Source organism: Podarcis bocagei, assembly GCF_964188305.1.
Source record: "Podarcis bocagei genome assembly, chromosome: 5".
Classification (NCBI taxonomy): Eukaryota; Metazoa; Chordata; class Lepidosauria; order Squamata; family Lacertidae; genus Podarcis; species Podarcis bocagei.
Window position 1 is genome coordinate 9279259 of NC_138129.1, and position 18910 is coordinate 9298168.

At 44.4% G+C, this 18910-nt stretch overlaps 2 protein-coding genes across 7 annotated transcripts in view; both read right to left on the reverse strand.

Moving 5' to 3' along the window:
* The window catches only part of LOC308588220 (DEP domain-containing mTOR-interacting protein-like), a 35238-nt gene extending 32940 nt beyond the window's left edge, over window positions 1-2298 (reverse strand). Inside the window, exon 1 of the mRNA XM_081196626.1 lies at window positions 1990-2298. Within this exon, the coding sequence (XP_081052752.1) occupies window positions 1990-2129 (140 nt within the window). The 5' untranslated portion in view covers window positions 2130-2298. The remainder of the gene's footprint in view (window positions 1-1989) is intronic.
* A 7060-nt stretch (window positions 2299-9358) lies between these two features.
* The window catches only part of ARFGAP1 (ARF GTPase activating protein 1), a 34106-nt gene continuing 24554 nt past the window's right edge, over window positions 9359-18910 (reverse strand). For 3 of the 6 annotated variants that reach the window (XM_081196469.1, XM_081196467.1, XM_081196466.1), the window contains 3 exons: window positions 16797-16856; window positions 15382-15458; window positions 9359-14516 (listed from right to left, as the gene is read on the reverse strand). In XM_081196469.1, coding sequence (XP_081052595.1) covers window positions 14156-14516; window positions 15382-15458; window positions 16797-16856 — 498 coding nt within the window. In that variant the 3' untranslated portion in view covers window positions 9359-14155. The remainder of the gene's footprint in view (window positions 14517-15381; window positions 15459-16796; window positions 16857-18910) is intronic. The other 3 variants (XM_081196470.1, XM_081196468.1, XM_081196471.1) reach the window with 1 other exon arrangement.

Genomic DNA, 18910 nt, shown 5'->3' on the forward strand with positions numbered 1-18910 from the left:
AGCAGCATGGTCTCCTTCAGAAGCTGGTGGTCTCTGTTTCGATGGAGGTTTTTAAGCAAAGGCTGGATGGCCACCTCTCAGGGACTCTTTAGCTGTGATTCCTGCATTGCAGGTAGGTGGCCTAGATGACCCTTGGGTGCCATCCAATTCTTGTAATTCTATGATGATAATAAATTAAGTCGCTGTGAGTTAAACCAAAGAGCCTAGGACTCGCCGATCAGAAGGTCGGCGGTTCAAATCCCCACGACGCAGTGAGCTCCCGTTGCTCTGTCCCAGCTTCTGCCAACCTAGCAGTTCGAAAGCATGTCAAAGTGCAAGTAGATAAATAGGTACCACTCTGGCGGGAAGGTAAACGGTGTTTCCGTGCGCTGCTCTGGTTCGCCAGAAGTGGCTTAGTCATGCTGGCCACATGACCCGGAAGCTGTACGCCGGCTCCCTCAGCCAATAAAGCAAGATGAGTGCCGCAACCCCAGAGTTGGCCACGACTGGACCTAATGGACTTTAACCTTTATTGGCATCACATAAGAACACTCAGAATACATTTAAAATAGATAGGCCAGTGCCTGTCTTTCTTTTATGCTGGGTAAGCATTTGTTTTTCAGCAGACAAAGATACCTTACTTAGTGAAGTTTTGTCTGACTCCTTCCCTTCCCCAGGAATTGCACAAAGATATGGCAACTCGGGCTTTCAGAGGATCTCCTGGGCGCTGTGGCTCTCCCAGTCACCAAGACCATGTTAAAAACTAGGCTGTGGGACATAGATCGCCAGGGACTAATCTCAGCTGCAGGGAAAAATGCTCCCCTCTTTATTTTCGACTCTCTGGGGTGCAGGAATTTAATCTTAATTATTTACATTTTTTTTTAATCTGCAAGAAAAAGGGGCCTTTTCTCTGGCTAGGTTCAATTCTAATCCTTCTAACCTCCTTTTGGGTAGGTTTGTGGGTTTGGCAGAAGGAGATAGGATCTGCCCATGCGATGCCCACCTGGTGGAAACTCTAGCTTACCTGTAAAATGTATGATGATCTCTGCCAACTATTTCCATGTATTCCAACATGGAAACCAGAGACGGAGGTTATGCGCTTCTTATTACAGGGGAGAGACCAGGAGCTCACCAAGACTGTAGCTAAGTTCCTCTATTTGATTTTTTGTCGCCAAAGTATGCTACAGGATCCTTCCCTTGCTGGAAACCCTCAGAGATGAGGCAGATTGCTCGCCCCTTCTGCCCTTTGGCGGGTGACGGTGCCATGATGATAATAGATCAGGGACCACCTCGCATTTAGTCAGTGTAATCACCTTGCCGAGACATCACCTTGCCGACCAAGGTCCGTATAGTTAAAGCTATGGTTTTCCCAGTAGTGATGTATGGAAGTGAGAGCTGGATCATAAAGAAGGCTGATCGCCAAAGAATTGATGCTTTTGAATTCTGGTGCTGGAGGAGACTCTTGAGAGTCTCATGGACTGCAAGAAGATCAAACCTCTCCATTCTGAAGGAAATCAGCCCTGAGTGCTCACTGGAAGGACAGATCGTGAAGCTGAGGCTCCAGTACTTTGGCCACCTCGTGAGAAGAGAAGACTCCCTGGAAAAGACCCTGATGTTGGGAAAGATGGAGGGCACAAGGAGAAGGGGATGACAGAGGACGAGATGGTTGCATAGTGTTCTCGAAGCTACCAGCATGAGTTTGACCAAACTGCGGGAGGCAGTGGAAGACAGGAGTGCCTGGCGTGCTCTGGTCCAGGGGGTCACGAAGTCGGACATGACTAAATGACTAAACAACAACAACAAACCCTCCTTTTGCAATTCTGACTTACATTTGCACAAAGGTTTAAAAGAAATAAAATAACAGAGGCATCTTAAGCCTGGGATCTGTCTCTCTTTGGCTGGCTTGCAACCGAGTACTGGAAAGTGAAAGCCAGCCACTTCCAAGAGGGAGGAAAAAGCAAACGAATGGGGAACCCTGAAAGAGAGAAGTCTCAAGTGCAAAGGACATACCTCAGTTGCTCCCCTGCGATCATGACCTCAGCTCGGTGATGCTTCTCCGTTGCTTTTTGCTTCAGGATGCTGCCGAGGTTTTCCATCCCGTCTGGTCCTTGAAAGCTGTTTGGGGAAGCCGGGTGGGAGGACAGCTCCATCTCGCAGGCTCCTTGGCAGCTAGGGCTGGCTTCCCGCCACCGGTGGCTGCTTCTCTGCCTTTCTGTTTACAGTGGAGTTTCCTGCCAGAGTCCTCTCGTTAGCACTTCATTTGGAAGAGCCAGTTCAGGCTGCTTGAAGTTTCCTGGGAAAGCAGAGAGAGAGAGAGGGAGAGGGAGAGGGAGAGGGAGAGGGAGAGGGAGAGAGAGAGAGAGAGAGAGAGAGAGAGAGAGAGAGAGAGGCGGGACCGTACTGAAGGAGGTTGAAGGAGGCCTGCCCTCCACTTTCCCACAGATGCTGCTCCACCTTAAGTTGGAAACAGGTAGGTACACAGGAAGTGAAGAACAGATCCCACCCCCCAGAGAAGAAGGGCAACACCTAAGGTCTTTTGGGGGGTGGGATGCGGGTGGCGCTGTGGGTTAAACCACAGAGCCTAGGACTTGCCAGTTAGAAGGTCGGTGGTTCGAGTCCCAGGAACGGGGTGAGCTCCCGTTACTCGGTCCCTGTTCCTGCCAACCTAGCAGTATGAAAGCACGTCAAAGTGCAAGTAGATAAATAGGTACCGCTCCAGCGGGAAGGTAAACGGCGTTTCCGTGCACTGCTCTGGTTCGCCAGAAGCGGCTTAGTCATGCTGGCCACATGACCCAGAAGCTGTACGCCAGCTCCCTTGGCCAATAAAGCGAGATGAGCGCCTCAACCCCAGAGTCGGTCACAACTGGACCTAATGGTCTTTAAGGTCTTTTTATTATTATTATTGGTTTTCACATATTACATTACAATACAGATGTACCAAAGCCAACACCATTTCCTCCCCATCCCCCCATACATTTACATTTATATTTCCTCAATCCATCATATTATTCTTTTCTCCCTCCTCCCACTTCCCTCTGCCCCCACCCGATTTCCTCCACATTACACAATTTACAATAATCTTTGCATTCTACAATCGTCTCAAATCATCTATATATTCTTATTATCTTTCCTTACTATTTTTTCTTCCATCCAGTACTTCACATTTTAATCTAGGCATATTAACGTATCTTTTATTGAGCAATATTTTGCTATATATTCATCAAAACATTTCCACTCCTTTTTTAATTTTTGATTTGACTGATTTCTTATTATAGCAGTTCATTTTGCCAAAATTAAATATTCGTTTAGTTTATAAATCCATTCCTCCTTTGTGGGTATAGTTTGTGACTTCAACCTAGCAGCAATCACTATTCTAGCAGCTGTACTTGCATATAGGAAAATCCCCCCCCCCGCCCCCGTGGTATCGCTTCATCTATCAATCCAAGGAGATATGTCTCTGGATTCTTTGTTCTTAAGAGCAGTCCTACACCAAAGGATCCATCAGCCTCCTTGATGCAGCTGAGAAGGCCTACATGAAAGACAACAGACCTTCCCCACTGCTGCTCTTATGAGGAACATGCCTTATGAGGAACGGCTAAGGGAGCTGGGCATGTTTAGCCTGGAGAAGAGGAGGTTAAGGGGTGATATGATAGCCATGTTCAAATATATAAAAGGATGTCACATAGAGGAGGGAGAAAGGTTGTTTTCTGCTGCTCCAGAGAAGCGGACACGGAGCAATGGATCCAAACTACAAGAAAGAAGATTCCACCTAAACATTAGGAAGAACTTCCTGCCAGTAAGAGCTGTTCGACAGTGGAATTTGCTGCCAAGGAGTGTGGTGGAGTCTCCTACTTTGGAGGTCTTTAAGCAGAGGCTTGACAACCATATGTCAGGAGTGCTCTGATGGTGTTTCCTGCTTGGCAGGGGGTTGGACTCGATGGCCCTTGTGGTCTCTTCCAACTCTATGATTCTATGATTCTATTCCCCAACAAAGAGGTAAATTGCCCCCGGATATGGAGGTTCCATATAGCCAATCAGTCACTGTGTCTATACCTTCATGTGAGAAAGCAGTGAGGCGTATGGTCATGCCACTCTTAGAGGAGGGATCCTAAAGCCATTAATTCTTTTCGTGATGGCTTTGGCTTAACCCCAGAATTCTCTCTCTCCCCCACCCACCCACTTGCTCAAACCAAACCTAAGTACAGTGGTACCTCGGGTTAAGAACTTAATTCGTTCTGGAGGTCCGTTCTTAACCTGAAACAGTTCTTAACCTGAGGTACCACTTTAGCTAATGGGGCCTCCTGCTGCCGCCACGCGATTTCTGTTCTCATCCTGAAGCAAAGTTCTTAACCCAAGGTACTATTTCTGGGTTAGCAGAGTCTGTAAACTGAAGCGTCTGTAACCTGAAGTGTCTGTAACCTGAGGTACCACTGTACATTGCTCCTATGCATCCAATCCTTATTTCTCCCTTTGCCGCTGCTGTTACCACCAGCGAAATTTGGATCTTAGGTGCAGGGACCCATATTCTGGCTTATATTCTGGGCTCTCCAAAATGCCAATTACTATTATTTTTTACATCAATTGCACTGTACGGACACAAATTAAGTAAGCGGGAACACGGGTGGGGGGATGGGGACGAGGCATGTGCAGTACGTGATGTTATCTGAGCAAGGTTTTCAATCACCAACCTAATATAGCAGCCCTAATAAACCAGATGCCCAGCTTAATTGCATGAGTAGCTGTGAGAAGTGGTCAACATTTTCCTTGCCAGAGCAGCAGCAATGAGACATGAGCAGCTTCCATCAGCAGCGACAAAGGAAGAAGGTTGTTAATCCACATCTGAAAAGCTTTGGGAAATCTGAAAATGATGCATCCTATCTATCTATTTATCTATCTATCATCATAAATTTTTATTTATATCCTGCCCTCCCCAGCCGAAGCCGGGCTCAGAGTGGCTAACAACAATAAAAGTAACACAGCTTTCTAAAATCAATTCATTCTAAAAATCAATTCAAAATCAAATTAATGGCAACCATTGGGCTAGAGTTCTGTGAGGATTACCAGAGGAGGAGGTCAGACTGTGCCTTGGCCAAAGGCCTGGTGGAACAGCTCTGTCTTGCAGGCCCTGCGGAAACATGTCAAGTCCCGCAGGGCCCTAGTCTCTTGTGACAGAGCGTTCCACCAGATCGGAGCCACGGCCGAAAAAGCCCTGGCTCTGGTTGAGGCCAGCCTAACCTCCCTGTGGCCTGGGACCTCAAAGATGTTTTTGTTTGAAGACCGTAAGGTCCTCTGTGGGACATACCAGGAGAGGCGGTCCCGTAGGTACGAGGGTCCTATCATCCATCTCTATCTATCTATCTATCTATCTATCTATCTATCTATCTATCTATCTATCTATCTCCTGGCTTTCCTTTCGAATGAAACGAATCAGCTAGACATTCTTGCTGGCCTTAGATGGAGTGGAAGGAGGCCTTAGATTCTGAGTGTAAATCATGGGAGGGCATATATGGGAGAAGATGGCCCTGCCTCGGACCAGGGTGGGGCATGTATTTTGATACTGAACTTGGTGATCAGATCTTGCCAGAACAACTTGCCAGAACAGTGATGGAGTTCTTGGATTTAATATCAAGTGATGGAGTTCTTGGATTTAATAGCTTATTTGCAACAATTTAACCCTAGAATCCTAGAAGTGTAGAGTTGGAAGGGATCACAAGGGTCATCTAGTGCAATTCAGGAACCACAAGCTAAAAGTAGCCATCCGTCTTTAAAACATCCTTTAAAAACCTCCAATGAAGGAGAGAGAGCCCACTACTTTTCAAGGGAGTCCATTCTAATAGCTCTTATCGCCAGACAGTTCTTCCTGATGCTTAGTCAGGATCTCCTTTCTCATAATTTGAATCCACTGGTTTGGAAACTACCAGGGCAGCAGAAAACAAGCTCGCTCCCTCTTCCATGTGACAGCCCTTCAGCTATTTGAAGATGGCTATCATATCACCTCTCAGTCTTCTCTTCTCCAGGCTAAACACACCCAGCTCCCTCCGTTGTTCCTTGTAATGCTTGGTTTCCAGACTCCCTCTCATTTTGGTTGCTTTCCCTTGCACAAGCTCCTTCCTCGATACACACACACACACACACACTGCTTTCTTGAGCTCCACATGGCCTACCCTCTCACACACCAATTAAAATAACTAAATAAATAAACACCACGCCAAATCTCCTAACACACACCTTCCAAAACTCAACTTTTTCAAAAGGTGGAAAGAGCATCTCTCCAAGTTTGTGACCTACCCCTATACATGGAGCAGATTCTCAACAGAAGAGGTTTCAACGAAAGGAACGCCCGTGTTTAGGACAGTAAGATGAACCAGGAGTGCATTCTATTTCTTCTCTTATTACATCAGAGTTCAACAGGCTGCAAATCTTCCAGAGGAGTAGGCATGCTTGCTGTGTTTGCTGCAATAGACTAAGAATAATACGCCATAAATTTCCAGGCACTAGAGTTCGCTTCATCAGAAAGCTTTATGCTGTTCACCTTTAAGGTGTTGCATGACTTTTAGATTGCTTTCACTGCTAAAAAACTTTTCAGACTTTCCTCTATTTCCAAACTTAATAAAAGCGCACCCTCTGGTGGGTAGAAAGAAAAACGACAGTTTCAGACAAACCATGATAGTCCCCGCAAACCATCTCATGCCCTTTCTTCTTCACAAGTAGATGCAGCTTCAGATTCTGCCAGAAATAATTGTTATTCCCATGCAAACTGCCATTTCACTGGAGAGCCAGACAGAAGCAGGGCAAAGCAAAAAAAACCCCCAGATTCAGGAGTAGTGAGTGGTGATTCGTGTGGTTTCCAATAAGCAGCAAATTCCAGCTGAAGCCTCCCAGACCATGTCCAAAACCGGCTGCAGGAGCCTGAGCCTATTCTAAAAGCCTTTACTCTCGAGGAGCGTCATTATTTGCAACGAGCCCTTTACTCGGGAGTCACACAGGGACGTTAAGATTCTCAGGCAGAAACTCCACTGTCAACCAGCTGTCTGGTGAAAATGCTTTTGAGGTCCAAGTTGACTTCACCTCCCCACAATGTGAAACTGAATTCCTTGATTCACGCACCACTCATTCATTTTTTTTGCGGCAAAACATGCACATGGCAACTAGAACACGCTCAGGAAAACACGCCACACATCCTGTGATCCAATAGGGCTAAAACAGCACACATCTTTACCATATTTTTCGCTCTATAGGGCGCACAGGACCATAGGGCGCACCTAGTTTTTTTGGGGGGAAATAAAGAAAAAAATTTTTACTCCCCCCCCCCAGAGCAAAGAAGCCAAGACAGCCAGTGGGATCCATCCCGCTGGCTGTCTTGGCTTCCTCTTTAGCCACGCACAACCGCTCCAGCTGGGAGAGGCTGCGCGTGGCTTTGGCAGAAGCCAAGACAGCCAGCAGGATGGATCCCGCTCACTGTCTTGGCTTCCTTTTTAGCCGCAGGGCTGGGGCGGGGGAAGCCCGAGCTTCCCCAGACCCCAGAACGGGTCCGGGAGTGGCGGTGAGGTTGCGCGCAACCTCGCCTTCGCTCCCGGAGCTTGCTGCTATCTGCAAGCCTTCTGAGCCCGGCGGGCACTCCTGCCGCGCTCCAAAGGCTTGCGGATAGCTTCCTGAAGCCTGGAGAGCCTGGTGCGCACCGACCCCTCTCGCTCTCCAGGCTTCAGCGAAAGCCTGCATTCGCTCCATAGGACGTACACACATTTCCCCTTCATTTTTGGAGGGGGAAAAGTGCGTCCTATAGAGCGAAAAATATGGTACGTCATGGGACTTTAACTGGATTTTGGTCAATGAAAAGAAACGGAGTCTATGTGAAGAGTGCTTTCCTGTCACACAATCACTGGAACCCAGCAGTGAAAAGTGTGAGGGCAGCACTTCCTAAGGATGCTCACAAAATATTGGTCTAACTATACCTTTCAACATGGGGAAGGGCAGTCAGACCCCTGCTTTTATGGGACAACCCTGCTCCCAATTCTCAATGATGCAATATTACATGAAGTTTTAACAGATGAGCATCATTGCAAGAGAAACACAGGAAATTTCGGTAGAAAAGTGAGTCCTGGTGAAAAGATGGGGTTGTGGGGTGGATCCAGACAATAGGGCTACATCACATAAGCAGCCTTTTAGGACATATTCATGTTGATCTTCCAGTCAAGTCTCCATCAGCCATTCAATTACTTGCGATTCTACTCCCCTGCCTATTTTTGTATTATCTTTTCTTTTCAGCCACATTTCAATTGCTTCCTGCTTATTCAACATTTGCACAGTAATTTCTTTCCTAAAACGGAAAAATTGGGAGCTCTCCAAATCATTTAGCAACCTCTAGATGGAAGCTCCCAGAGATTTAGCAAACCTTCCTACAAAGCTCAGCAAAACCCATTGCCTCCTGTGCTGCTCTCATGGAGCATGTGAACCATCTTCTGGAATTTTCAAGGCATTTGAAAGCCACCAGCAAATCAGCCTATTTTCAGTGGATGTGCCTTTCAGACTTCTTGTAGTCTGTATTCTTTGAAGCCTTTCAACATGGAAACATCTGTATTATGGTCAACCAATACCTGAGTATGTAGAGGAAGCTGTACTTTCTAAAAGTACTTGAGCTTAATGCAGAACATTAGTTAAATGGCTGAATTCCACCAACCCATCAAAAAACAGCCAGGTAGCCATTAACTAACTACAGTGGTACCTTGCGTTAAGTACTTAATTCATTCCGGAGGTCTGTTCTTAACCTGAAACTGTTCTTAACCTGAAGCACCACTTTAGCTAATGGGGCCTCCTGCTGCCGCTGCGCTGCCGGAGCACAATTTCTGTTCTCACCCTGAAGCAAAGTTCTTAACCCGAGGTACTATTTCTGGGTTAGCGGAGTCTGTAACCTGAAGCATATGTAACCTCAAGCATATGTAATCCAAGGTACCTCTGTACTGGGAGTCTGGTGCAGTGTCTCAGTGAGGTTTAGTGTTTAGTATGCTGGACGATGAGCTGGAAGACTAGGGTTTAATGCCCTAACTCAGCCATGAAGTTTGTTGGGTGGCCTTGGACCAATCATCGACTCTTCGCCTAACCTTGAGCTCCTTGGAGGAAAGGTAGAATATATATGCAATGTAACAGAAATAAGTAACACTCAAGTCCCAGCAACACAGTGTTAAGAGTGATTGTGCAATTCTATTTAAAAATAAAAGACAGGATGGTGATAGAGCTTCCACAGGGCTCATGGTTCAATCGACCCAGCCAGATGGGCAGCATATATATAATAAAATTATTATTATTATTATTATCATCAAGACAACAGGTATCATTTTTGTCTTTATTTCTAAAGCAAAGTCAGTCTTCAGGCAACGTGAACTGCTTTGTTCCATATCTCTTGCTTTATTGTTTTATTTTGCTTTTAAGATGACACTGTAGGTTCAAGTTCAGTACCACTTTACAGAACAAGGAATAGTGCTCACAGGTCCTGTGAACTTCACAAATACACAGCAGGAAAACTGAAAGGCTTCTCACGTCCCACAACTCCCCACCTCTCTTAAAGAGAGACCCAAAGACCAGTCATTCCAACCTAGAATGCAGAGGAAGGTTAAGAACCCCAGACATGTCTCTCAAAGCCATCCTTCTGTACTCAAAAGCTTTGGGAAGAATCCTCCACTGGTACTTTATTTCTGTCCCGTTTAAGTCAAGTGTACAGAGAGGCTTTCTGGATCAAGAGGAGGTTTTAAAGTTATTGCACAAATTACTACACCAATACATAAAAAAGTTCTACCCATGGAATGTTAGACGAGGGTGGGGGGTGCTCGATTCTTGGAGGATATGAAGAGATCCCAGCAAGACTGTACAGAAAGAGGCCTTAAATCGTGAACCCCAGCACTACAGACACCTGGTTGTGTGATTAAAAACGCCCACCTTTACAAATGGCTCTTTATTGCCCCAAAGATGAACCTGGCAATTTTGTTGGGGCGCTGCCCTACTGGCATGCGGAAGGGCTTTTGGTAGCCCACATGGCTTGCTTAATTGTTCCATCTCGCAGATTTCCAAGAGCTGAGGGAATCATTCGGAAAAAGTTAGAACGGAGTGCCAAACCCTCATATTATTAGTTAAATCCCTATAGCCAGACAATGGAGTCTAGCACCCACGTTCATCCACGTTTGTGTATTTTCCACTCTAAATCGCATCTTTCAAAGCATTTGCACAGCGCAGGAATGCAGCATCTGAATTGGCACGGAGAGAGGTCAGCGCAGAGGTGGCTGGACCTCAATTCATAAAGAAAAGGCAGGATAAAGCAGCTCATGTGCCATTTAGGACAGGTGAGTAGTCTAGAGACTTTGTTCTATTCCTGTAGCCAGCCCACCCCACGCTACTTAAATGATGCCATACCATGGGTTTATCTCCTATTGCCAAGCACTGTATTAAACAGAAATCATAAAGCTGTTTTTTTTTCTAGTTCTCCTATTTAAGCTTCTTAGGAATAGGCATGCAGGCCAGGTATCCCCCTATAGTGCTTCCTCACACATTTTTTATTAAAAAAAACAGCAACCCATTTGCAACTGCATCATTCTTGCTTGAGAGATACCATGTGGTTTTTAGGGTTTGGGGGTAGATCAGCATCAAAGGATGTTGTTTCTTCTTCTCCCTGAAAAAAGCTTTTAAATTCTCATCAACCCCCCACCCCCAAAAAAAGCTAAATAAGCAGCACATGCAGAAAGGAAGCATAGTGTGAAAGTAACTCTCCGATTCCTAGTCTAATACATTTGCATTGAATGGCTTTTAAAAACTGATTTCTTATAATGCAATTAAGCTTTTTCAAATAAGCAATGGCTGTGCTGTTTCTGCACACATCTTTCAACCTGGAGTATAGAGAGATTTGAAAGGTAGTTCATAGTGAGAAAAGTGAGCTGAGGGTGGAGGAATCAACCCTTTCAAAAGAAAGAAGTAACACAACAGGAGAGAAGGCCTATATTCAATGCTGCAATCACTCTGCCAATTCAGATTTTGCTCACTGGAGCACCATACCCTTTCATTAACCCGTATCATTGCCTACGCCAGATTTGCAGTCAAACACATTAGCTTAAGCAGGGACGCAGGTGGCACTGTGGGTAAAACCTCAGTGCCTAGGACTTGCCGATCGCATGGTTGGCGGTTCGAATCCCCGCGGCGGGGTGAGCTCCCGTCTTTCAGACCCAGCTCCTGCCTACCTAGCAGTTCGAAAGCACCCCTAAGTGCAAGTAGATAAATAGGTACCGCTTTATAGCGGGAAGGTACATGGCGTTTCCGTGTGCTGCGCTGGTGCTGGTTCGCCAGAGCAGCTTCGTCACGCTGGCCACGTGACCCGGAAGTGTCTCCGGACAGCGCTGGCCCCCGGCCTCTTAAGTGAGATGGGCGCACAACCCTAGAGTCGGACACGACTGGCCCGTACGGGCAGGGGTACCTTTACTTTACATTAGCTTAAAAGCATATTTCCAAGCCCACCGGCTCATGCATACATGCTAGGCATCAATGACATTTAAAAACAAAACCTTTGTTTTAAAAAATGATTTCCTGCCACAGGAAATCAGTCAAGTGGCCATTCTTAAGGCCTTGCTGAGATTGAGACTAAAGGTGAATCAAAAGCAGCTTTGTCCCTTCCCCAGCAACTGCATGCTACTTTTCTCTGTAAGAATTGATCATGATTTCGGAAGAATAAATAGGGCACCTTGAGCTCTGACATCAAAACCTTTCCTGTGCATTGTTTTACTAAGATGTCAGCACCACCAATGGTGCATTTAAGAAAGTGACTGATGAAGTGTTGATCTCGAAGGGTAGATACATCTGAAATTACAAAGTATTACAAGAACAGAGAAAGCCCTGCTAGGTTTGGAGAAAATGGTGAGAACAAGAGAGGAGGTGTATTATTATTTTTTACAAATATTAACATTCATTTCTTCATACAGACTAGGAACGTATGAATATTTTGGGGAGTGGCAGAAAATAAGAGTAACAAAGCAATTCAAAATGATGCAGAGGAGTTAATATTAATTCAGGTTGACTATGTCAGCAGTGAGCTCAAACTACCCTGTTACTATGATGCTTTAATCAAAAGATTTACTGCCAAATCTTGGGCACAGAAGATCTGCAGAGCACATGCATTGGCTTTGAGACTGGGCAGTAAACATGTACTAAAGAGAGCAGATAAAAAGGGTCAGGTATAAATTTACGCCAGCCACTACATGTTGAACATGCAATTAAGTTCCCATGATGTTATCTTTAGAACAGGGAGGGGAGTAAAAAAATACCACTCAATGGGTTACGGTGTTTACAAAAAATGTCAGAACCAACACTAAGGAAAGGCATTAACTCTCACTACGCCCTGACTTTTTCCTTTTTTAAAGAAGCCATTATACATGGCCAGAGATCTCAGAAGAGGACACAGGAGTCTGTCTGGCACAGGGAAGCACCACGGCCACCACAGACTCACTGAAAGGGCGCTAGACTGTTGAGAGCAGAGGATGGCGGAGCAGAAACAATGAAAATACTCGAAGAACATTTCAGTTGGCAGCTTGAAAGGCTAGTGATTAAGTACGGCAGAACAAGCCAACAAGGTCATATTTCTTTACAAAGTAGATACTGACATACTGAACAATACACAAAAATCCTAGGAAACTATTAATACTTAGTGGGTAAGTTCACTGTGTGTGTGTGTGGACAGTTATATACAGCAGACAACCTTAGCTGACTTTTGGAGGTTTAAGTCTGTGCAAAAGTTTATCAGAAGACCAGGCTCAGGTCCACGGAACCCCAGAAATAGTCCACCTGCCAATGCAAAGGTGTTCTTGGGCAGAGATTCAAACATTTGAAGTGTAGGTTTGCAAGCAAAATTTCCACACTGGTATGGGAGGAGCCCTCCACCCCACTCTCCTGCGATTCTGGTATCCACACTGAATTCAACCAATTACACCATGATCCCAAGTTTTCCAGTAGCTTCTCACAACATTAGCAGTCATGCTATGCTGTAACACATTACAAAGGGAGACAGATGACAAAAGAAGATCTATTGACCACAAGCATCAATAACATACGTAAGACCTGTAGAAATAAATACCTGAATTCTTCTCAAAAGTCATGCAAAGCAGTCAACATGATGAAACTTACAACCTGACCCCTCTTGATTAGCTTCCTTCTGATTTGTTTGTCTGTTTGTTTGGGAGGGGGGGAAGGGAGAGGAATCTATTTTGGAATCTTATATACTGATTTTATCTATAAATGCAGTCAAAGTACCAAACTCATGTTCGGTTGCTCAAGAAATTTGCTTCTGCCATTCACGAGTTCTGTTTAACTATCTTGTCTAACCCTTCCAAACACTTCGTCATTTCTGATATCAGGCAGTTCTGGTAAAAACCAAAAAGAGCAAATGGAACCTTCGAGGGAACAAAAACAATGTGACATTTTTCATTTAATTTTTAAAAAGAAATGGAAACTACCAAGGGCAGGAAAAGGAAGTGTTTTGCTCTTGACTCTCCAAGAGTTCATACGGAAGAAGCTCAAACCTTGTTTCTTCTGCGACAGAGATTTAGCTGAATAAGGTAAAGAGTTATTGTTTTTTCCTTTCACACCTTGATAAATCTAAAAACTGCTTCAACAGTATCTTAATTACCATTTTGTATTGTTTCAAACCCACCCCGGCAACTTCAGTCTCAGTCCACCAATCTGCAATCAGTTCAGTAATCTGCAATCAGTGAAGATACACTCATATCAGCTTATCCAGAAGTTCTCCAGAACTTCACCTGAAATTCCAATGAGAAGCTGGGCAATCTCGCAAGACTACACATGCAGCGTTGTGCTATGAAAGTATGCTTGCATGGGCTTACTTCCTCCAGGCTCTTGCTTTAGGAAGTCGGCATGCTCCGCATACAACAGCAGCATGGTGAGAATATATCTAAGAATGCACAAGGTCATTTCCATGGGAGAGACACGTCTTCATATGGTAATTACAAGAATCTACAAACCAATGTCTTTTTTTGTAGTAGTTGTAAACAGGAGTGGAAAGAGAATGGAACAGTAAGCATGAGGTTTAAACAGGCCCAAAAATGACAAGGACGTTAATCCAGTTACATGGGAAACCTTTCCATCAGAAGTATGACTTTTCCCTCTGCCATGATGGACAGGGATACAAGTCCTACCAGTTCTGGTTATCCCAGCCTTCTTCAGCCGCTGAAGAAGATTCTTTTGTCGTCTTCTTAGGGGTCATTTTGGTTTTGCCCTCCCCGGCTGCATTCTCCCAGTTGGTCTCCCAGTTTTCCCAGCTGTCACTGTTACTGTTCTTGTTATTGGAGACTGTCCCCGACCCCCAGACATCCCAGCTATCAGAGCTCTTCTTCTCGGTAGAATTGTCCACGTATGTCCAGCTGTCGCTGCTTGGGGACTTGTGGGTTTTGGGCGGATCTGAATTGCCAAAGGTCTCCCAAAAGCTTTGATCCACTGCATTGTTCTGGTAGCCTTCACCACTGCTGTTCTGGTAGCTGTCACCTTCTGGTGGCCTTTAAGGAAGAAAACACAGGAGAATGGAAGAATAGTTCATTTCAGCACAGGATAGATCAGAAGGGCTGTTATCGTGTTCAGTCTCGCATCTTGATCTGCTGTTACGCTACACTATTCCATCCCCACCTTAGAAGCGAAAGCGCGAAAATGTAGCTGTGTGTACATGTGCTTTTGTATAGGTTCCACCATATCCCCGGCTAAAGCCAACTCTGGAGTCATTACAATGTAAATATTGCAGGGATACAACACTATGCCATCCATGATGGGATGGGATGGAAATGCCCTATAGACAGCAGTGATGAAGTTTAGGAGAGGGATATCACGAGTTGTCTGGTTTATTTAAAAATAAACTGTGCATGCCATTTCACGTAATAAAAATTTCTGAGTGGTTTACATAAAACTACAACAATTACATTCAATAACATCTCCTAAAGACTAGATTAAAAACAGAACAAATGCATATATCACAAATAAAACAGAGCAGCATAAAAAACAGGTTTTCTCAACCACTCAATTTTTAATTCTCTTAAGTTTTTAAGAATGTTGTGAGACTAAAAGCAAACATATTTGAACATAATGGTTTTGGGAGAAAAGGTGCCAGTTGTTTCAAGTTGTGTTCATGTTCTAAAATGGTGTAAACATGTTTCGGAGCATTGGGAAAAGGTCAGAAGAAAATGAATAAGGGACATATAGGTATAATAAAAGGGTTTTACACCTACTGGGTTCTAGAAGGATTATTGTTTGAAAAATGGAATACAACCATGTCCGTGTTCTTTGGCCACGACAGCTGCCACTCAAAGCAGATATGTGAGACATGGAAGCCTGGAGAGTACACATATAACACAAATACACAAAGAGGGGTACCTTTCAGAAGACTCATCTGATTTTCCAGAAAAGAAAGTGGTAACATCTCGCCATCCCTTACTACTTGCTCCCTGGACCTGTGAAATAGAGATTGGGGCAAAATGGAGAAGGAAAACCCAAAGGAAGATTAGAAAAACATCATTTGTGACAAAATATCATTTTGGGGGAGTTGGCGTGGCGGAAGAGCGGCAAAACCAGCTCTGAAAGTGGAGCTCTAGAAACTAGAAGACACTCCACTTTGAGCCACTGAGTCAAAGGGACCAGACTCTTAGCAAAGTAGGCCAAGCTGATAGGCTCAGATGAAGAACCTGGAAAGCTGCCACTTAATGATTTTTCTGCCTGCTGTAACAATTTTAATGCAGTGCGGTAGATGCTGTATGGATTCTAATTTGATTTCGATTTCTTTTATTTATTATATACAGTACTGCATTTCATTGTATTACAATTTGAATTCCAATTTGTAACACAATAAAATAAAATAAATAAAAGAAGCAAACAAATGTAATTAGAAGCCAATATAAATGTCTTATCCAATGGATGCGCCGTCTCTCATCTTCAACCACAAATCCTGGGGACCATCTGAGTAAAGCTTGCAGGCCACTAACTCTCCATGGGTCAGAGTTTGGGAACCTTTCATATAAGGGACGAACACAACATGTTCATGAAAGGTGAGCTCACCACTGATACCAGAGCTACGAAAAGTACTAACACTATACATCTTTCCAAGGAAATTTACACACTGCTTTTCTTAAAAAAGCATCAGAGCAATTTTAAAATCAAAGCATTCAAGAGAAAAATAGTTAAAACTAAGAAGCATCAGCACTTACCGGTTTTATTAAGCATTGGCAGCAAGAACAGAAGAAAGGGAGGAGGCACGTATATTAGCAAAATTTAGAAGTCTTTGTATTCAATTTAAGCTGTTTCCATATTCCTTTGCAAGCTTTATGGCTGGTCATTGGCCCACCCAATGCTACGTTTCATAATGAGGAAGAGAATTTGTTTTAGAAATGCACCCTGTGAGCTCACAGGAAAGTGTTTTTTGTCACATCAATGGTACACGTACCATTTATGAAATACCCTTTACTAGATAACGAGGGAGTCAGTTTTCACACATGAGCCTGGTTCACGCATTGCTGTAACATTCAATGATTTGTTCAGCCACAGCATAAATGCCGGCTCCTTGCATGAGGTCATAGTCAAACTGATTTCCATGCAAAACAGATGCAACCCAATCACTTTCAGTGACACGTGTGACTTGGGCCTAAATAAAAAACAGCAACAGAATAGACAGCTGTTTGTCAATGCTGTGTTGCTGCAGGAGAAATTGCTTCTAGCGCTGGAGCACAACATGCCTAAGGAATATGGAGACTGGCTTAATTCCTGGCCTCCTATCCGCTAGGAAGGCCACATCGTACCTTGGAAGCCAAATGCGAGACTCCCTGGGAAACATCATCCATAATTTTTCCATCTTTTACCTACATGAATCAAGATGTCCAAAGTTAGGCGCAGAACAAAATGATGCCACAGCTACCTGAGAGAAATGCTATTTGCACCAAAAGTAAACACAAGTCTTTCATTCCACAGACAATGAGGTCAGGAGAGTTTGCTACTTTTAAAATGTTATCTGCTAAGAACTCTGGAATTAATCTTCCTTGGGGGACCCAAAGACTTTGGATGCAGCATACTAAGCAATCAAGAAACCAATGGCACAATGAGCACTTACTTTAAAAAGTGAGGCAATTCTTACAAGTATAATCATATTATTTTTTATATCATAAATGCATTCCTTATTTAGAACTTTACACATTATTCAGAGCCTGTCTGATGACATCTAAAATAATATCTAACTCGGTTCAAAAGTTTGCAATTGATGCAGCACAGATCATAATCCTCAAAACTTAATTATTCTACCTTTAATTTAGCAATATTGTGTCTTTAGAGGAGAACTGCCATTGATGGACCAGGGGCTGAAAAAGTCCCTCCTCCTCAGCCGAGATCACGGTGCCCCAAAACTACGCATTTTTTGAGACCGTGCTCTCGCACGGGTTACAAGACTCATGCAGGAGCGTGGCAACAAAGTTTTGCACTGGGACATGTGGGAGGGTATGGTGGCACCATTCACATAATCAAAACTACCACAGAGATATCAACATTTTCAAAAGTAGAGGGTACATGGCTTAGCTTTTGAAAAACAGGGGGTCTACAGTACTTAGCTAATTAGGAACCACTGGCCTAGAGTAAAAGTGAATAATCTTAGGGTTCAACAAGCTAGAATACCACCAGGGATCTGAGTTCAACTCTGCACTCGTTGCATAAGCTTTTGCATTTTATTTATTTTACCCCACTTATTTTATTTATTTTAGCCCCACTTCCTTGTCTGCAAAATGGGCATAACCTGAAAGGTTATTATTAATAAAAATCACACTGCAGAGTCTGAAATTCAGAAGGCTGAAACACCCAACTGAATCATATTCATGGGAACAACCAATACTTGATCAAAATGGAATTATTTAACATGATTCCGAAAATATATCTCTCTGTACCACCTTTCCCAGCCTTGCGTCCCTCCAGATGTTTTGGAGTACAGCTACCGTCAGGGTTAGGGACGCGGGTGGCGCTGTGGGTAAAACCTCAGCGCCTAGGACTTGCCAATCGTATGGTCAGCGGTTTGAATCCCCGCGGCGGGGTGAGCTCCCGTCTTTCGGTCCCAGCTCCTGCCCACCTAGCAGTTCGAAAGCACCCCTAAGTGCAAGTAGATAAATAGGTACTGCTTTATAACGGGAAGGTAAACGGCGTTTCCGTGTGCTGCGCTGGTGCAGGCTTGCCAGAGCAGCTTTGTCACGCTGGCCACGTGACCCGGAAGTGTCTCTGGACAGCGCTGGCCCCTGGCCTCTTAAGCAAGATGGGCGTGCAACCCCAGAGTCGGTCACGACTGGCCTGTACGGGCAGGGGTACCTTTACCTTTACCGTCAGGGTTATCTAGCATGGGCAAAGATCAGGGATGGCAGGAGCTGCCGTTCTACAACATCCTAAGCACCAGGTTGGGAAAGCCTTCTCTGCATGCCCTGAAATATTAAGATAGGTTCCTTTTCCGTATTTAGCTCACCTGTGATCTCTGGGAAGCGTGAGAACAGCAGTTTGCGGAGGGGGTTTTTAGCAGCTGCCCCAGCCTCAGGGATTAGGATCCCCATACACGTGCTAGTGCTCATGTTAGGGTATTCAATTAAGTGTTCAAACGTGTTCCAAGTCTCTACTATGTCAGGCATTTGTGAAAATTTCTCAGTAATGCCCCATATTATTTATCTATGGCATTTTCTAGCTTTTTGGGGGCTTTATCTGCAGCGAGCTTTGCAACCCTGACCCCTGTGTTAAACTAGCTGGATCTTTAAATGTCACTTGTATTAAGATGAAGGTTTAAAACTGGATTGTTAGGCATATAAAGTTTCATGGACGTGCATGAATAAATACTAAACAATGAAACCAAGAGGGGGAGTGGAGGGAAGTCAAGCAAGATTATGGTCAAAAAAAA